Source organism: Physeter macrocephalus, chromosome 3 (genome assembly GCF_002837175.3).
Source record: "Physeter macrocephalus isolate SW-GA chromosome 3, ASM283717v5, whole genome shotgun sequence".
Lineage (NCBI taxonomy): Eukaryota > Metazoa > Chordata > Mammalia > Artiodactyla > Physeteridae > Physeter > Physeter macrocephalus.
Window position 1 is genome coordinate 18,401,544 of NC_041216.1, and position 18,156 is coordinate 18,419,699.

General features: G+C 34.7%; 1 protein-coding gene across 15 annotated transcripts in view; it reads left to right on the forward strand.

Annotated features, from left to right (window-relative positions):
* The window catches only part of EIF4G3 (eukaryotic translation initiation factor 4 gamma 3), a 384,857-nt gene that overhangs the window by 297,645 nt on the left and 69,056 nt on the right, over positions 1 to 18,156 (forward strand). For 13 of the 15 annotated variants that reach the window (XM_024125370.3, XM_055083721.1, XM_055083723.1 and 10 more), the window contains 5 exons: positions 874 to 1,007; positions 2,705 to 2,824; positions 3,216 to 3,326; positions 8,462 to 8,632; positions 16,299 to 16,496. In XM_024125370.3, the coding sequence (XP_023981138.2) occupies positions 874 to 1,007; positions 2,705 to 2,824; positions 3,216 to 3,326; positions 8,462 to 8,632; positions 16,299 to 16,496 (734 nt within the window). The remainder of the gene's footprint in view (positions 1 to 873; positions 1,008 to 2,704; positions 2,825 to 3,215; positions 3,327 to 8,461; positions 8,633 to 16,298; positions 16,497 to 18,156) is intronic. The other 2 variants (XM_055083733.1, XM_055083722.1) reach the window with 1 other exon arrangement.

Here is an 18,156-nt window from a genome sequence, read left to right on the forward strand (position 1 = left end):
AAAAAAAAAAAAAAAAGAAAAAAGAAAGAAAAAAAAAAAAGAAATTCTCCAACTTTATATAATGATAGTAGGATTGTGACTAATGATAGCTGAAACAATAGTAATAGTAGCAAAGTAAGTGCTGTGGCAAAGAACTAATTTAAAATTCATATTAAAAATATTAGCTAAGAATATGTTTAGTGACAAGATTTTTGGACCAAGGGTATGTGCTTTTCCAGTCTAGTCGGCTCAGTAAGCGAGTACATTATTTTGTTTTCTTCAGATTAAACTGTAATCAGGGAAAATAATCTATAGACTGCTTAGACTTTTCAGAATCTTTAATAAGTTATTTGCTTTTGTGTTTTACATCCTTTTACCTTTTTTTTTTTTCCCTCCAAAGTAACATTTCCAAGTGAACATACAAAGTATCCTTCTTTTCCAGGAAACCAAGATTATTATTATGTACAAACTACTGGGTGTAAGATAGGCTACAGGATGTATTGTACAACATGAGGAATAGAGCCAATATTTTGTAATTACTGCAAATGGAGTATAACCTTTAAAAATTGTATTTAAAAAAAAGGCTTGGTAGTTTATTTAATGAGGATTATTACATGTCCCTGACCAAAGGCTGCTTAATGTATAAACGAAATGGTTCCTATAGCACCTTACTTCAGATTACTTTACTATTCAAAGGTATCCAGAAGGGGATAAAAGAACAAATAACAGTTTAAATCTTTATATGACATTTTCTGACTGAAGCTCAGTGTTTCCTTGGTGGCTTTGTTTGTATCTGATGAGATAAAGTAAAATATTGCAATCAGCTTATACTCTTACTTGGATATACATATAATGACCTTATAGACAGTTGTCTGCCTGCATTCCTCTTTTTAGAATCCTGGAAGCCTGCTGATACTGAAGGCAAGAAGCAGTATGACAGGGAGTTTTTGCTGGATTTCCAGTTCATGCCAGCATGTATTCAGAAACCAGAGGGCCTGCCTCCCATCAGTGATGTGGTTCTTGACAAGGTAAGCTGAGCACTCAGAGAAAGCTATGTCTTTTTGGTGGGAACTGTTTTTAACTATCAGTGCAAATATGTGAAGTGTGAGCAATTCTTAGAGATTGTTAGACCAAATGGCATTTGAATTAAATGTTTAAGCATTGTTGGGTTTTGGGTTTATTATAGATTACAGTAATTGTGGGGTTTGGCTCATATTTGAGGGGTAAAGTTTTAAAATTTATTGTCAGCTTATTATGGCTGTTTCCTAGTGATGTGGTAGAAACTGTGTCTGTTGGGCTAATATACCTATCTTTCCCCACTGTTCTAAAACATCAGTAGGGAATTAGAATGGTATTGAGGTTAGGTCAGAAACCTAGGAAAGTATTTGGCAGATCAAACTTAAGTGGGAGTTAACATAATTCAAATAGTGTATAACTCAAAATTTCCCTAAGAGATACTTATAGGAGGATTAGTCTTTAACCTGTGCAAATAAATAGGCACCCTTTCTCTTTACATCTGTTCTTAATGGTGCATACAGAAAATTAGTCCAGTCAGTGTTTATTTCATCTGTTTATTAAATTAAAAGATGTAAAGTCAGGTGTATATCTGCCCAAATAATTTCATGTAAATCAATGATGAACCAGTTCTGGTGACTAAGCTCTCATTTTATAGAGGAACTGTTAATCCCTAATTAAAGTGTAGACGGTAACTTTGTTACAGAATGAGATCCAGTTCTTATTGGGATTTCCAGCAGCTGCTTTTCCAGACCTTATTTATATTATTTTATTCTGTTATAGCAACAGATCTTTTTATTTCTCTTGCTGAGTCCTCTCTGTTAGATACTAATGTGAGGACAGTTGAATGATTGGTGGTACTAATTTGAAACTACTTCAGTACCTCAGAGGGCAAGTTTTGTTATACCCACTGAATTAGATTATCATCTTAGAAGATATTCCTTCCTGTCTTCCTACTTTATCTGTTTCTGACTTTGGCCAATCATGAGTTGATTTCTTAGCTTTGCTGAGTCTATAGTCACATTATATGCCTATACAAAGCCAGATATCTCCGATTAACATGGCAGACAAAGTGAGATTTTAACTGAGTCATCATAGGGAATTCCCTGGCAGTCCAGTGGTTAGGACTCGGCACTTTCACTGCCAGGGCCCAGGTTCAATCCCTGGTCAGGGAACTAAGATCCCGCAAGGGGCATGGCGCAACCAAAAAAAAAAAGAAAATTAAATGAGTCATCATACGTGAAACTTATCTCCTTTTGAGATTTGTTGTCCACTCAAAATACATCCTTTACTAACCATAAGTCAACAGCATCAAAACCAAAAGGAGCAATATCAGGTTTCTTAGAGGCAAGTGCTTTGATGATCCTGGAAAAAGATACCAAAATTTGGCCCTAGTTCATAAGTTCTCAAAATAGCTTGTCTTGTGCCATTCTACTGGTCCTAAGTGTCTAGTGAACCAGTCCACTGATTGTCTAGCCTCCCCTTGGGAATTGTACGCCTAATCATTCCCAGGGAACCAAAAAACCATTGTTGACTAAGGGCTCTGTGGCTAGCCCAGGAGAATCTATCAGGATTCAGACTGGACTCCCACTGGCTCAAAAAGCCAGTGCTTGTCTTTTCAGCTGACATAACTTTTCAGTCTAAGTTTTTATCTTTGTGGCACTGAATGCTCTGGAACTTGTGTTAAGCTTTCCTTTGTTTCTTTGTGCAGATCAACCAACCCAAATTGCCAATGCGAACTCTGGATCCTCGGATTTTACCTCGAGGACCAGACTTTACTCCAGCCTTTGCAGATTTTGGAAGGCAAGCCCCTGGTGGAAGAGGTGTACCTGTAAGTGCAAGTTCCCTACAACCCAGTTAGTTAGACACTGTCATAGACTTCATGTCATCTTGTCTAATGGCAAGAGAGCAAGCAGCTTTTATTCTTGATTCTTCTAACCAAGAAGAAGAAGTAGACGAGGCGAAGACTATCCTTTCCATACTAATATTAAAACAAATAAAGAATACACTTGAGTCGTTTTTACTTGAAAGAAGCTGGTCTGCATTAATTTGGTCTCGATTTTTTTTTCATATTTTTGCAGTTGAAAAGACCTGCAAATGGGTTAAAAATAGAGCCAACCTTGAATAGGATTCCTTTTCTGTCTTGAGGTGTCCTGATGTGTATACTAGAGATCTCTGATGACATTCAGTTAATGGTCATCTCTTTGTCTTTGTTTCTACAGATTTGCAAAGTGCAGAGCAGGCATGGATTGCCAATTCTGGAACAGAGCAAAGCCCCAACTTGCACTCCACTGGAGAAGTCTCACCCACCCCTGAAGAGCCTGCCTCTGGGGGTGTGCTGAATCTTTAAAAAAAAACAAACGAAAAAACAGTAGTCTGTGGTGTTATATTTTCTGTTTTTCTCTTCTCATTTACTGTAGGTTGTGAAGTCAAAATATGAAAAAATGAGATGTACAAAAGAGTGCAGTTGGTAAACTGCACATTGCCTTTACACCCCCAGTGGCAGGCTCTTCAGCGGTGGAAGTGGCATCACCAATGGAGTTATGCTGGGGCACTGCACTATGCAGAATTTGGCAGGCTCTGCCTACTCCATGCTTTGTAGACTTACAGAAAGCATGGGGTAAAGTTGCCAGTGATGTGAATACCTCTTTTTCCCAAGTTGGAATGGCATAGAGAACACTTAATCTGAAGTTCTGAAGGAGCTTGGGGTTTGATGTACATTTGTGGATCACCCTGTTTACACTGCTTTATTTTATGTTTGTAAAAATATTTTTATATAAGGTGACATTTTTTTATTTCCCCATCACCTTTTTATTTCTGGAATGGCAACTTTTGAAACCTGCTTTGAAATAAGACTACACTGTCTGAAAACAAATGACACTTGGTAGACATTTGAATTATTTGCCTGCAGCCAAGCACTGACTAAAAATACTTGAAGGTCTACACCGTGTTGGAGGCGTTATACAGTAAAACCTACAGAAAATCTTAATTTGAAGCATACTTTTTATTGAGCATCACCATCTTAAAGACCTCTGTGTGTATAATATTCTGTTCTCACACAGGTTTGAAATTTAATGTTTATCTAATTTCTCTAAAGACCAAATTAAAATTTTTTCTAAATTTTTGAATTTCCACACCAGAGAGTCTTAGAAAGCAGTTTTCTAGAAACCATTTTATACCTTGTTTTTCAGCATTATTTCCCTTGTTGGTGGGTTAAATTTATATTTGTTAAACGTTTGTTTTAGTTTTGGTTTCGGTTTATATTTTTGTTTTGCCAAACATTTGAAATAACGTTGATGCCATTTTGATTATTCCCTGGTTAATATCTGTGGTTATCATGTTGCTCAATTTTGTTCATATGTTAGTCACAGAAGATATGAATTCCGGCATCTCCTCTTCCCGTGTATACTGTCACTTTTCATTATCAGCTTGCTATTGTCTAATAATCAGGTATAGCATAAAGGAAATACTATGAATTAAGAATAACTATATCTCTCAAAATACTGAAATTAGAAGAGGAGTTTTAAAAGTAACTATCACAATGTATGTTTGCCCAATAATTTATGTGCCTGCATATATCAGATAAATGGGTTATTTGGTGCAAAGTAATGTGACAGGAAAGGAGCCATTATCAATGATTTGTAGTGTCTCCAAAAAAATGCGCTTTGTTTAATTCATTTTCTTTGCATAGCTTTGTCATGTGCCACAAGCTAATTTTTAAGTGGAATTATTTTGATTAATCAGGGTAATATTAATATGTTAAGTCTTAATCAAGTAATTATTCTTCCAACATCTCCCATAGCAAACAAACATTCTCCATGTTAATTTGTCCAGCTTACCTTGGTATATTGGTGAAGATAAAGATGGGAATTTTAAAGGATATGTATTATACATATCCTTTATATTATATATAATATAAAGGAACAATCAATAATGCTGCTTGGAAAACACCAGCAGCCCTACTCTTCATAGTTTCTGGTTCCATACAGCTTCCAAATTGGCTTATAAATAATTACCATGCAAAGATGTTAAGATCTACTAAGTATGCTTCTTAGAATAGCTTAATTTTCCAGGACTCCTGGTATAAACTTTCCTGCAACAGACTTGTTATAAAATATTTTTAACGTGTAGCAATTGTTTTAGCGTCATATGCAGTTAGTTACGTACAATTTTTAAACATAAAGGTAGGTCTTTTGATGGACAGTTAAGTGTATATCTGTTGGAAGCACCCAGGCAGTATCATCCCTCTAGTTTTTTAAAAATCAAATTACTTGGCTATTGTGGTGTTAATTTTAATAGTAATCTGTTGGCGGACATCACAGAAAGTGCCCCAGAAGAAATGTATTGAGAAAGGGGCTGTGGACCTAGACTAGTAACTTGCCACTCATGTTCATTTTAACTAACTTTGAGATTCACTGAGCCGTTATAAAAATCCTAGGTGCAAAGAGGTTTCCTAAGCTCATATCATCCTTCCCTCTCTCTTAAAGGGACCCTTGGTTATCCCTCTTTAAAAAATGCTAGAATGAATATTGGTCCTATTTTCTTTGGTTATCCAGGTAAGCAGAAGAGTTTGAGTTTACAATCTCTGAGTGAGATAGGAGCAATGTATATTAAATTCTACAGCAGAGATGTGTATAGTTTCTTATTTAATACATTTAAGAAAAAGAGTGGGTAAAAAATATTAAATTTTTTAGCTCACCTGAAAAAAATTGTGGCTCACTAGTTAGCCTCAAATTTTGTCACTTCATTTTAGTTTTGACATTTGTGGACCCTGCACACATTATACCTCAAAGTTCCTCTTCTAGTCATCAGTCAGGATTGTCCTTCAAGCAAAGAAACCAGGCTTTATTTCTTTGTATATATTCCATAACTCTCAGCACAGGATCCTAGATTTTGTTTGTATTTAGTAAATAAGTCATTCGTTACATATGGTGCAACTTTTGAAAGATACTGTAAATCTGACAATTATATATTAAGTTTTTCACACACACACAAAGGACACGAAATGTTTAAAGGTAATTATACCAGTCTATATATCACTTTTTTAAAAGTTTCTTTTTTTCCTTTGGTACTGATGATAATACTTGATATTGTACCTAGTTTTTAAGGTCCTTTTACATGCCTTATTGTATCCTGTGATCCTCTTAATAACTTGTAGGTAAGACAAGCATTTAATATGTGAGAAAGTTTAAGTTCAACAAAGTTGAGACTTGCTCACAGTAACTTTGCTTATAAGTAGCAGAATTGTATTCAAGAGTCCACAATTCTTTTGTCTTCTAATCTGCCTCTTTTCTCCACTTCACCAGACAGTGAATCATTCTCAGAGTATAAACATTCTCAGAGTATAAACATAAGAATGTTAGAGATTAATTAAACAAGCATGTTAAGCATTTATAAGAATAGTAATCTGTTGAGGACTCAGTATACTTAGGTAAATATTTATGAACAGTATCTATCTTAGTTTTATCCAGAGATACAGATAAAGTTAAATTTGTCTTGGAAGGTTACACATGGATTATAATTTCAATTTTTAAATCCTAGACTAACAGTTTATATTATCTTTTCAAAACTTTTTTTCCTTTGAAACACTGTTGTTATCTATTTAGTAATATTTCTCACATCTCTATGCTGCTCATTTGAAATTCACTCATATTACTCATATTACCTGTCTTGGGGCAGGTAAAGACTTGTAGCGTAAATCATATTTACTTTTTAGAAATCTCAATCATTCATTGGTGTTTGCAGTATTTTTTTGGAAGTGGACGTTTTCTAACTTTATTCAAACATGATTCAAATTATATCCACAGATTATACTATGGCTCTTACATGATTTTGACATAATTACCTTTTATTACACCCACCAATCTTTGTTCTTGACAAATTTTTATGTGCAGATGCATTGATTAAATTAAATGTCTTGTGATCTTTGAATTTTATCCAAACATTGAAAAAGATAATAACCCACTTGAATTAACTCTAGAATATATGCTGAATTATAAGAACCAGACAATACATGGTTTACTACCTTTTCTTAACAGAATTCTTTTGCCTGAGCTACCATATCAAGGTTTCAGTAGTGTCTGGTTTAGCAGCTGTTCCCTGTTGGTACTTTTCTAGTATGATGATCCTCTTTGGTTCTCTCTCAGTTACACCATGCGTGGTACCTCTGGGTTTATTTGACCTCAGCTTTTTCATGTTTATGAAATAGTCTTAAGATCATATCATCAGTACCAAGTCCTTAGCTGGATGTATTTGACAAGATTGCTGTGTATTGTCCAGAATTCTAAGTTTGATCCTGATACATCCTTGATACTGCTATTTCTAATTAGGGCAGATGGTAAAGGGTAAGAGAATAATTAATTCTGAGATAAGTCATGTGTAAAGGCTTTGAAGCTTATCAAAGGCCTCAGATCATGTCTCTTAGAATGTGTCTTTATATATAAAGCATGACCTTTAAGTTTCTACTTAAAGGGTAGTGTTGGGACATTAAGTGAGATATGATTCTGGTCTATATGTCTTGTGTGAAGTTTTTTTTTTTCTTTCCTCTTGAAACCTAATTGCAATATTTACTCATCGTTTAGAGAAGGACATGTTAGAAAAAGTAAAGGCTGTCAATATGCTACAGATCTGGGAGGAGCAGAACTTACTATCATCCCAAATATTTAATCGTGAAAAAGTATTTCCAAACATTTAGAGTAGCAACTATTATGAATATTTTAATACACAGAATACAACTTTTAACTTACCATTGCTCTTACAGTAACAATTTTTAATTTGTTGACCAGTGTGACATGCTAACATATATTGGTTTTAACAGAATGAGTATAGTGGGACCCTAGAAGGAACAAAGAGCTGACAAAGAAAGGAAGACATTTTTTTCAGAGAGCAATTTAGTTGGATTTCATTAGTAATAGAAGGAAGACTTGTGTTAGTATTTCTGACCCAGCAAACTTTGAGGGATCCATTAAGATCTACAGTCAGGCTGGGTGTCTATGCTATAGTTAATTTTCATGGTAAGGGTGTATTTGCATTTCACATGAAGTTTAGAGACCCAGTTTTTGAAGCAGATTTGTAACTGTGATGATTTCTGCCTGTGAATTTTTGTAATTGTTCAAGTGACCAGTCCCAAGTCACATAACTAGTTAAAAAAACAAAGAAGAAGACGCTTCAGTTAAGGGTAATCTTTTTTGTTAGGAATAACAGCTTTATTAAACATAATTTTCCATCACTTTAGTTATCTCATTTAGGATTTCATGGTCAAAAATTGTAGTGGTGGTGTAAATTACAGTGATGATGTTCTAAGACATCCCCCTCCAAAAAAAAAGATCACATCTAAATTAAATGCCTAGTACCCATCTTTGCATCCAGAGTGTTTGGTGTGTTCATCAGTCCTGACTTGAGCAGCACAGCAGAGACAGTAAATTTTAAGTACTCTGTGTCGATATTATAAAAAATATTCTTGTCCTAGTTGTTGAATGTTGGACCACGGAGATCTCAACCTGGACAGCGAAGAGAACCCAGAAAGATCATCACAGTCTCTGTAAAAGAAGACGTGCACCTGAAAAAGGCAGAGAACGCCTGGAAGCCCAGCCAAAAACGAGACAGCCAAGCTGAGGATCCTGAAAACATTAAAACCCAGGTGAGAACAGAAGCACACTCTAACATTGTTTTGGAATTATAATGATATTGTTTTGTCTTTTTGCCCTGTTGTTATAATATATGTAGAGATTTTAGTTTAAGATTTTTTCTGATTTTTTTCTTATTACAAGCATTATTCTAAAAGCTATCATGGATGCCAGCCACCTAGTGTTTTCTCTTGAAATTGCATTCTGTGTGCTTTTCAAAACAGACAGTATATTTAGAGGGCTCATATATCATAGAATTCTGTCATTCAGGTTGAGATCAATATTTGCTTTTCTTAAAAATGTGTTTTTAGATTCTCAGTCATTACCCTGTGCTAGTCTAGTTAGTATATTGCTTTATGTTTCATTTCTAATAAGTTAGAATTTAGAAACCCATCTTCTTCATAGTCCTTTGTAATAAAATTGAAGTCTGTGCATCTTTCTGTACATATCCTGCCCTCAGAACTCCTTAGGGTAAATTGAATGAATTCCTTTAATCCACACAAAATTATTTTTGTGTGTCAAATTATACAAAGTCTCTATTCATCTTTTGCTGTACACACAATGCCAGTTCCTATCCCTGGGTTACCTCTATTATATCCTTTGGATGTTTTTGATACTAATTAAGATACTAATTTGATACTAATTAAGATGCTAATATAATGTACCTCATAGGGCATTGTGAAGATTAAATGAAGCAATATAAAGCACTTGGCAGGTTCCTGGAGCCCAGTTACGTACTTAGTGTGATAACGTTCTTGGGAAAGAGATGTGCCTTACAAATCCCGATTTTGATTGAGCACACACAGAGCCTCATACATAGTAGATACTCAATAAATACTTGTTAAACAATATGCTAACCAGCAAAGTTGTTCATACAAAGTCAGGACCAAGATGAACTGATCCAACACAAAACCATGTTGTCCAACCTTAATTGGCTGCTTGCCTTTGTTCATCTTTCTAGTAATTGCCCCAGACATTTGTCCCTAAGTACATCCTTCTCCAGATTCACTAAAATCAAGTACCTAATCTCTCCTCCATTTCTTCTCAATGTATCTCAACCTTTTTTTTTTTTAAAGCATCTTCTACATCCCTCCCTCCAGTCCCTCTGAGAATTACTTAATGAATAGGGACCTAAAAGGTTTGCAAAGATAGTTAAAATTCCTGCTAAATCTTTATCATTGAAGACGAAAAGATCTTGTTTTAGTGTTTAAGGCACTTGTATTAGTGCCGTATTTCATTAGATTCTTACAACACCTAAGAAGGAAGCAATAGATATTGTCTCTTTTTTCTTCTTCCTAGAAGAAACTGAAGCTTTAAGAGATTGTTACTCACAGTGTTGTAGTTACTGAACAGTCCGTTTGTTGTGACTTGTAATCTGCCTCTTTACTCTAACAGAATTCTCCCCATGGTATTTTTTTAAATTTTTTATTGAAGTATAGTTGATTTACAATGTTGTGTTAGTTTCTAGTATACAGCAAAATGACTCATATGTGTGTGTGTGTGTGTGTGTATCATACATATATTCTTTTTCATATTCTTTTCCATTATGGTTTATTATAGGATATTGAATATAGTTCCCTGTGCTATACAGTAGGACCTTGTGGCTTATCTATTTTATATATAGTAGTGTGTATCTGCTAATTCCAAACTCTAATTTATCCCTTCCCCACCCCCTTTCCCCTTTTGTAACCATAAATTTGTTTTCTATGTCTGTGAGTCTGTTTCTGTTTTTTAGGTAAGTGCATTTGTGTCATATTTTAGATTCTACATCATATAAGTGATATCATATGGTATTTGTCTTTCTCTTTCTGACTTACTTCACTTAGTATGATAATCTCTAGGTCCATCCATGTTGCTGCAAATGGCATTATTTCATTCTTTTATATGGCTGAGTAGTATTCCATTATATATATACATTATATGGCTGAGTAGTATTCCATTATATATATACATATATATCTCACATCTTCTTTATCCATTCATCTGTCGATGGACATTTAGGTTGTTTCCATATCTTGGCTATTGTAAATAATGCTGCTATGAACATTGGGGGTGCATGTATCTTTTCCAATTATAGCTTTGTCTGGATATATGCCCAGGAGTGGAATTGCTGGATCATAAGGCTATTCTATTTTTAATTTTTTAAGGAACATCCATACTGTTTTCCATAGTGGCTGCACCAGTTTACATTCCCACCAAAAGTGTAGGAGGGTTCCCTTTTCTCCACACCCTCTCCAGCATTTGTTATTTGTAGACTTTTTAGTGATGGCTATTCTGACCAAGTTCTCTCCATTATTAATTTCAGAAACAGAAGAATAATTATACTGACTTTGAGATGTCATTAATTAGCTAAGTTTTCTTTAGTGAATAGATAAAGCAAATACAGTGCAGGATTAATAGACTTCTTTTTCAGGGCCAATACAAGCTCCTTTTTCTTGACACTTTTTCTTCTTAATACAGAACATCTTTGCTTCATTCCCTCTCTTTTTTGTGTTTTTCTTCTTCTCCTCTGCACAGGTATACCCCATATTGACCAGGTAGCTCCTGCTACCTGTTATTCTATTTCTTCCCTTTTGTCAAAACAACAGTTTTATTGTTGCCTCCACTTCCGGAAAACTCATTCACCCTGACTTTTGTTCCTACCACTGTATTTATAACAACATTATGAATGACCACCAATGACCTTATTTTTCCTGTATCATAAGATTTAATCTTTTCCTTGAAACATTTCTAGGAAATCATTGCTAATGACATGTCTAGACTACTTCAACATACATACACTGCTGCTGTGGTTCCACTGCTGGGGTTCCCTGCTTCATCTTTCTTCTCTTGATACAGTATTCCCACTGCTGCTGCCTGACTCATCTACCTGAGAGGCTGATTTTTATCTCTTCACTCTAGCTTTTAATCTATCATTTAAGTCCTATCATTTTCTCTCCCAACTAGTGCACACTAGTCCTCTGATCTGTTTTGGTTTTTTAAAATATTTATTTACTTATTATTTATTTGGTTGCGCTGGGTCTTAGTTGTGGCAGTCGGGCTTCTTAGTTGTGGCATGCAAACTCTAGTTGCAGCATGCATGTGGGATCTAGTTCCCTGACCAGCGATCGAACCTGGGACCCCTGCATTAGGAGCACAGAGTCTTAACCACTGCACTACCAGGGAAGTCCCTAGTCCTCTGATCTTTCCTTGTTGTTTTCTATTGCTGAAATAGAAGAGCCTCAATAACAATTCCTTCCTAAAATATTTTCCCCTTCCTAAAATGTCTTCTCCCCCTTTTTTTCATTTAGCCAGCTTTTTCTGCCCTTCATAATCTGGCCCTATTCTCATTTCCTTCTAAAGGTATTTCCTGACTAACCCATTGCCTCTGACCTCTCTTGTACCTAAATGACTCACTTCTCTGGCTTCTAACCAATTTCGTGCTTTGCTGTATCATTTCTCTTGTAACTTTCTTGTCTTTGCAGCTAAATTTTAATGGTTTTGATTACTGTGCCTTATGCTTCATTTGTACTTAATACAGAATTTTGGGAGCATCAGATAGATATTCAGTTATAATGAATAAATGATTTTCTTTTTTTTTCATTTTATTTTTTTTCATTTATTTTCATTCAATTTTTTGTTGTTTTTTGATGCTGGAGATTTCCTTTTTTTAATTGAGGTATAAATTGACATAGAACATTATATTAGTTTCATGTGTACAACATAATGATTCAATATTTGTATAAATATTGCAAGGTGATCACCACGATTAGTCTAATTAACATGCATCATCATGCAGAATTACAAAATTTTTTTTCTTGGGATAAGAACTTTTCAAATATGCAGCACAGTATTTTTTTTCTTGTTTTTCTAATTTTTATTGGAGTATAAGTGATTTACAATGTTGTGTTAGTTTCAGGTGTACAGCAAAGTGAATCGGTTATATGTATACGTATATCCACTCTTTTTTAGATTCTTTTTCCATATAGGTCATTACAGAGTACTAAGTAGAGTTCCCTGTGCTGTACAGTAGTTCCTTATTAGTTATCTGTTTTATATATAATACTGTGTATATGTTAATCCCAATCTCCCAATTTATCCCTCCCTCCCCTTCTCCCCTGATAACCATAAATTTGTTTTCTACATCTGTGACTCTGTTTCTGTTTTATAAATAAGTTCATTTGTACCTTTTTTTTTTTTTTAGATTCCACATATAAGCCATATCATAGGATATTTGCAACACAGTATTTTTTTAAAAAATAAATTTATTTATTTATTTTTGGCTGCGATGGGTCTTCACTGCTGTGTGAGAGCTTTCTCAGGTTGCAGCAAATGATGGCTGCTCTTCATTGCAGTGCACAGGCTTCTCATTGCGGTGGCTTCTCTTGTTGCAGAGCATGGGCTCTAGGCTGCAGGCTTCAGTAGTTGTGGTACGTGGGCTCAGGCATAGTTGCTTCGTGACATGTGGGATCTTCCCGGACCAGGGATCGACCCCATGTCCCCTGCATTGGCAGGTGGATTCTTAGGCACTTTGTCACCAGGGAAGTCCCGCAACGGAGTTTTGTGAACTGTAGTCACTTGCTGTACGTTACTTCAATAAATGACCTTTTTATTATCCTGTTTTTATAAGCTTAAATTATCTTCTGATATATTTGAAGATCTGAAGGCTGGGTTTTGTTTTTATTTTATTTTGTTTTTATGTAAAGTACAGATTAAAGTTTTAGACCTAAATGATACTGTCTCAGTTGATACAGGCAATTTAGAGAAGTGCAATGACTCCCCCGTCTCTAATAAACTTGAAAAAATTTTTTTTCTTTATAAAAGTGATACTGGCTCATTTCTTAAAAAGTTGATAGTATAATTTTTTCTAAATTTATTTACTATCTTCTGCCTAGAGAAAACTGTTGACATAGGGGTACATACTCTAAAAATCCTTGTGTTCTGATATAAATTATATAGGGATCAAACAAAACATTTTATAGGACTTTCCAAGTTATTATATCATGATTTCATAGATTTTTACAACTTCATATTTTTACTGAGGCATAATTTACATTTAGTAAAATTTACTTTTTTGTGTATAGTTTTATAATTGTTGACACACACACAGTCATATAACTACCACCACAATCAAGATACAGAACATTTCCATCAGCCCCCTGAAATTTTCATGTACTGCTTTGTATTCATCCTCTCCCGCCCATGCCCACCTCTGGCAGTCAGCCATGTGTTTGTCCCTATAATGTTGCCTTTTCCAGAATGTCATTTAAATGGAATCATTCTGAATAAAGCTTCTTTTACTCAGCATATACATTTGATATTCATCCATAATATTACATGTATTATTAGGTTATTCTTTTTTACTACTGGATCCATTCACAGGGTAAGCAGTTTCCAGGTTTTAGCAGTTATGAATAAAATTGCTATGAACATTCACATATAGGATTTGTGTGAACATATGTTTTTGTTTCTTTGGGGTAGATTCCTAGCTGTGGGATCAGTGAGTTGTATGCTAAACATAGGTTTAAGTTTATTAGAAAATACCAAACTGTTTTCCAGGATGTTACTGGCAAGGCATGAGAGTTTCAATAATTCAGTCTTCACCAGCACTCACTCTTTTCTGCTCTGTAAATTTTAATCATTCTAATGGATGTGTGATAATATCTCATTGTAGTTTTAATTTGCATTTCTCAAATGACCAATATGTTGAATAAGCACATCTTTTCATGTGCTTCTTTGCCATTTGTGTATCTTCTTTGGTAAAATTTTGTTTATATCTTTTTGCCTATTTCATTGGTTGGTGTGCTGTCTTATCATTGAGTTTTGAGAGGTTTTTTTTTTTTTTTTTACTCTGGATATAAATCCTTTATCAAATGTGTATTTTGCAAAAATTTTCTCCCAGTCTGTGGTTTGTCTTTTCATTCTCTTAATAGTGTCTTTTGCCAAGTAGAAGGTTTTAACTTCGATGATGCTCAATTTATCAGTGTTTCCATTCATACATTGTGCTTTTGCTCTCTTACCTAAAAAATCTTTGCATACAAGAATAGAAAGCTTTGTCCTGTGTTCTGTTCTAGAAGTTTTTAGTTTTGGGTTTCACATTTTGGTCTGTGATCCAGTTTTAGTTAATTTTTGTGTTATATGCAAGGTGTGAATCAAGATTCTTTTTTTTTTTTTTTTTTTTTTTTGCTATGGCTATTCAAGTTGTTCCAGCACCATTTGTTGAAAAGACTATCCTTTCTCCATTGAATTTCCTTTGTACCTTTGTTGAAAATCAATTCATCACATATGTATGAATCTGTTTCTAGGCTTTTCATTCTGTCCAGTGATCTGTGTGTCTGTCCTCTGGCCAGTATCACACTGTCTATGCATAGTAGCTTCATGTATATAGTAAATGTTGAAATTTGGTTGTAGGAGTCTTCCACATTTTGTTATTTTTCAAAATTGTTAAGCTATTATAGTTTTTTGTTTTTCCATTTAAATTGTAGAATCAGCTTCTTGATTTCTACTCCCCCGCCCCCCCCACGCCCCGCCCCCAAAAAAACCTACTAGGATTTTTATTTCGGTTGTGTTAAATCTGTAGGTCTCTTCGGAGAAAACTGGCAATTTAACAGTAATGAGTCTTCTAATACATGAACATGATATAGATCTCTATTTATTTTGGTCCTCCTTGATTTCTTTCATCAGTGACTTGTACGTTTCATCACACAACTCCTATGAATATTTTGATAATTCTTATTAAGTACTTCATGGTTTTGGTGCTGTTATAGATTGTACTTTTAAAAAATGTAATTTCTAGTTGTTTGTTGCTAATACATAAAAATAAAATTGAGTTTTATATATGGACTTGTGTTCTACAAACCTACTAGACTCACTTATTAATTCTAGTGTCTCTTTTTATAGACGCCTTATGATTTTCTGTGGAGATAATCATATCATTTGTGAATAGGGAGTTTTATCTCTTCCTTTATGATCTGTATGGGCTGTAGTTCTTTTCCTTTGCATTATTCCACTGAATAGGACCTCCAGTAAGATTTTGAATAGGAATGGTGGGAACAGACATTTTTGCCTTGTTCCCAATCTTAGGGGGAAAGCATTCATTCTTTCACCATTAAGTAGGGTTATCCATGGCCTTTTTCTCGTTAAGGAAGTTCACTTCTATTTCCGATTTGATGAGGGTTTCTGTAACATCATTTTAAAAAGACTCCTGCCTACTATTTTGTACCATGATTTGTATTATACCATAATGTAGACAAATTCCTATTTTAAGACATTTAAGTTATTTGCTGTAAAGGGTTATTGATGGAAGTTATGATGGCTAAAACCTTTTTTTTTAACCTATCCTTAAATACGAATAAATTTCTGAAAGTATAATTGCTGGTTTAAAGGGCACTTCACAGTTTTAGGAGTTTCAGTACCCATTGCCAAACTGCCCTTGGAAATGTACTAAATTATAGTCCCACCAGTGAAGTGGAAAACATACCTAGTTCCTTGAATTATCATCTGTAGTGAAAAAGAGGTGGTGTAAATTTTTACTCGATGTTAAAATAGATGGATTTAATTATTTCTATGACTAGTTCACAATCTTTGTTAATAATTTAGGAAATCACACTTATAAATTATAAACAAAATATTAATCCTTATAGAAAGCATCATATTGTCACAGTTAATATAATGGTCTTTTCTTTTTTGTGGTCCTTCTAGGAACTTTTTAGAAAAGTTCGAAGTATCTTAAATAAATTGACACCACAGATGTTCAACCAACTGATGAAGCAAGTGTCAGGACTTACTGTTGACACAGAGGAGCGGCTGAAAGGAGTCATTGACCTGGTCTTTGAGAAGGCTATTGACGAACCCAGTTTCTCTGTGGCTTACGCAAACATGTGTCGATGTCTAGTAACGGTAAGAAGAGAGGAAGGAGTAAAACCAGAAATCTCCAAGAGGTATATTCTCCCCTCACTACACATTCTTCCCAGAGTGTTAATGGGGCAGAGTAAAGGGGAGAATATATTTTTAGTACTTTATATAATATCCTCTATGTATAAAACTAATCTTGCTTTTTAAAAATATCTACTCACCTCTGGAGGGAATATGGAGATGAGACTGAAATAGGTATGATATGGTCCCATGCAATGTGAGGAAGATCAAGTAAGGTTTAAATTTGTACTGTGAAATTTTTGTCACGGGCAACCAATTTTTCCTGGGGGGTGTCATCTTATAGAAATAAAGCAAATGCTTACATTTACATTTAGATTCAAAATTGAAAAACATGTTGATTCTAAGTCTAGCCTTGGTAAAAGTGATAGGGTAGTTGTGGTCATAAAGGTTTCAAACTGATGATACTGTCTTAGAAACTATTAGATTTCTTTCTCTTTACATTGTCCACAGCCTGTCAAATCTAGGGCAAGAAAGAATGGGAGACCAAAGAGCTTCTGGTTAGTGTTCATTGTCCTCTATTCTGCAGTCATAAAACTGCCATGTACCATCTGTGTTTTCTCTGCCTGTTACTGTTACCAAGGTACTTGTATCAGAAATGTGTGTCCTTTAACATTTGAGTTTTTTCTTAATTATCACAACTTATTGTCATTGTGCCTCACTATGAAAATTCAAAATTCCATCATTTTATACCAGTATTTTTGAGTACCTGTGTCAAAGGTAGGTAAGTCTGTTGGGACTTGGAAAAGGTACATTTTCTGTCTTTAAGGGACTGAAAATCCATATTGGAAAAAACAACATTAGCAAGAAAAAAATCACTTATAAGGTATTTTGTGACACTGCAGTGTGTTGATGTCCGAATGGATGGTTTAGCCTGAAAAATCAAGTTGAAGGAAAAAGAAACCACTATATTCGTGGGAGAATGACAAACTTTTCTGAAGCAAGTAGAGTTTGAGCTCAGCCTGGATGGAAAGGGGGTACAAGTATAGAGAAGGAAGAACGTATTCCATGCAGGCTCAAGTCTAAGGCAACAAGCATGGCATAATGATTCCAACCACTGACTTTGGAGTGTCATAGTTCTAGGTTTAAAATTTTAAGTTTAAAATTTAAATTTGAATTCCAACTCTGCCATTTGCTGACTTTATAACCTCAGAATAGTTACATAACTTCTTTAAGCCTCATTTTTTAATCCATAAAATAAGATTAATTCATACAATTTAAGGTTATTATATTGATAAAATTAATTAAAATAAATGAGATTGCATATGTAACGTCCTAGCTCAGTATTTGGCATGTCATAAGCCCTAAATGATTCAAAACTAAATTGATGGTGGAAAAGATTGTGAAGATCTTAAAATGCTAGATATAGAATGAGGATGATTATAATAGCAGAAACCATCTATTTAGCACCTACTAGGTTGCACTATGGGTAGATGGTTTACATTTGTCATTTTAACAGTTTTTATAACCCTGAAAGGTCAGTAGTATTAGCCCCACTTTATTGAATAAGAAACTGAGGCTTCAAAAAGGGTAAATAGGGCTTCCCTGGTGGCGCAGTGGTTGAGCGTCCTCCTGCCGATGCAGGGGACGCGGGTTTGTGCCCCGGTCCGGGAGGATCCTGCGTGCC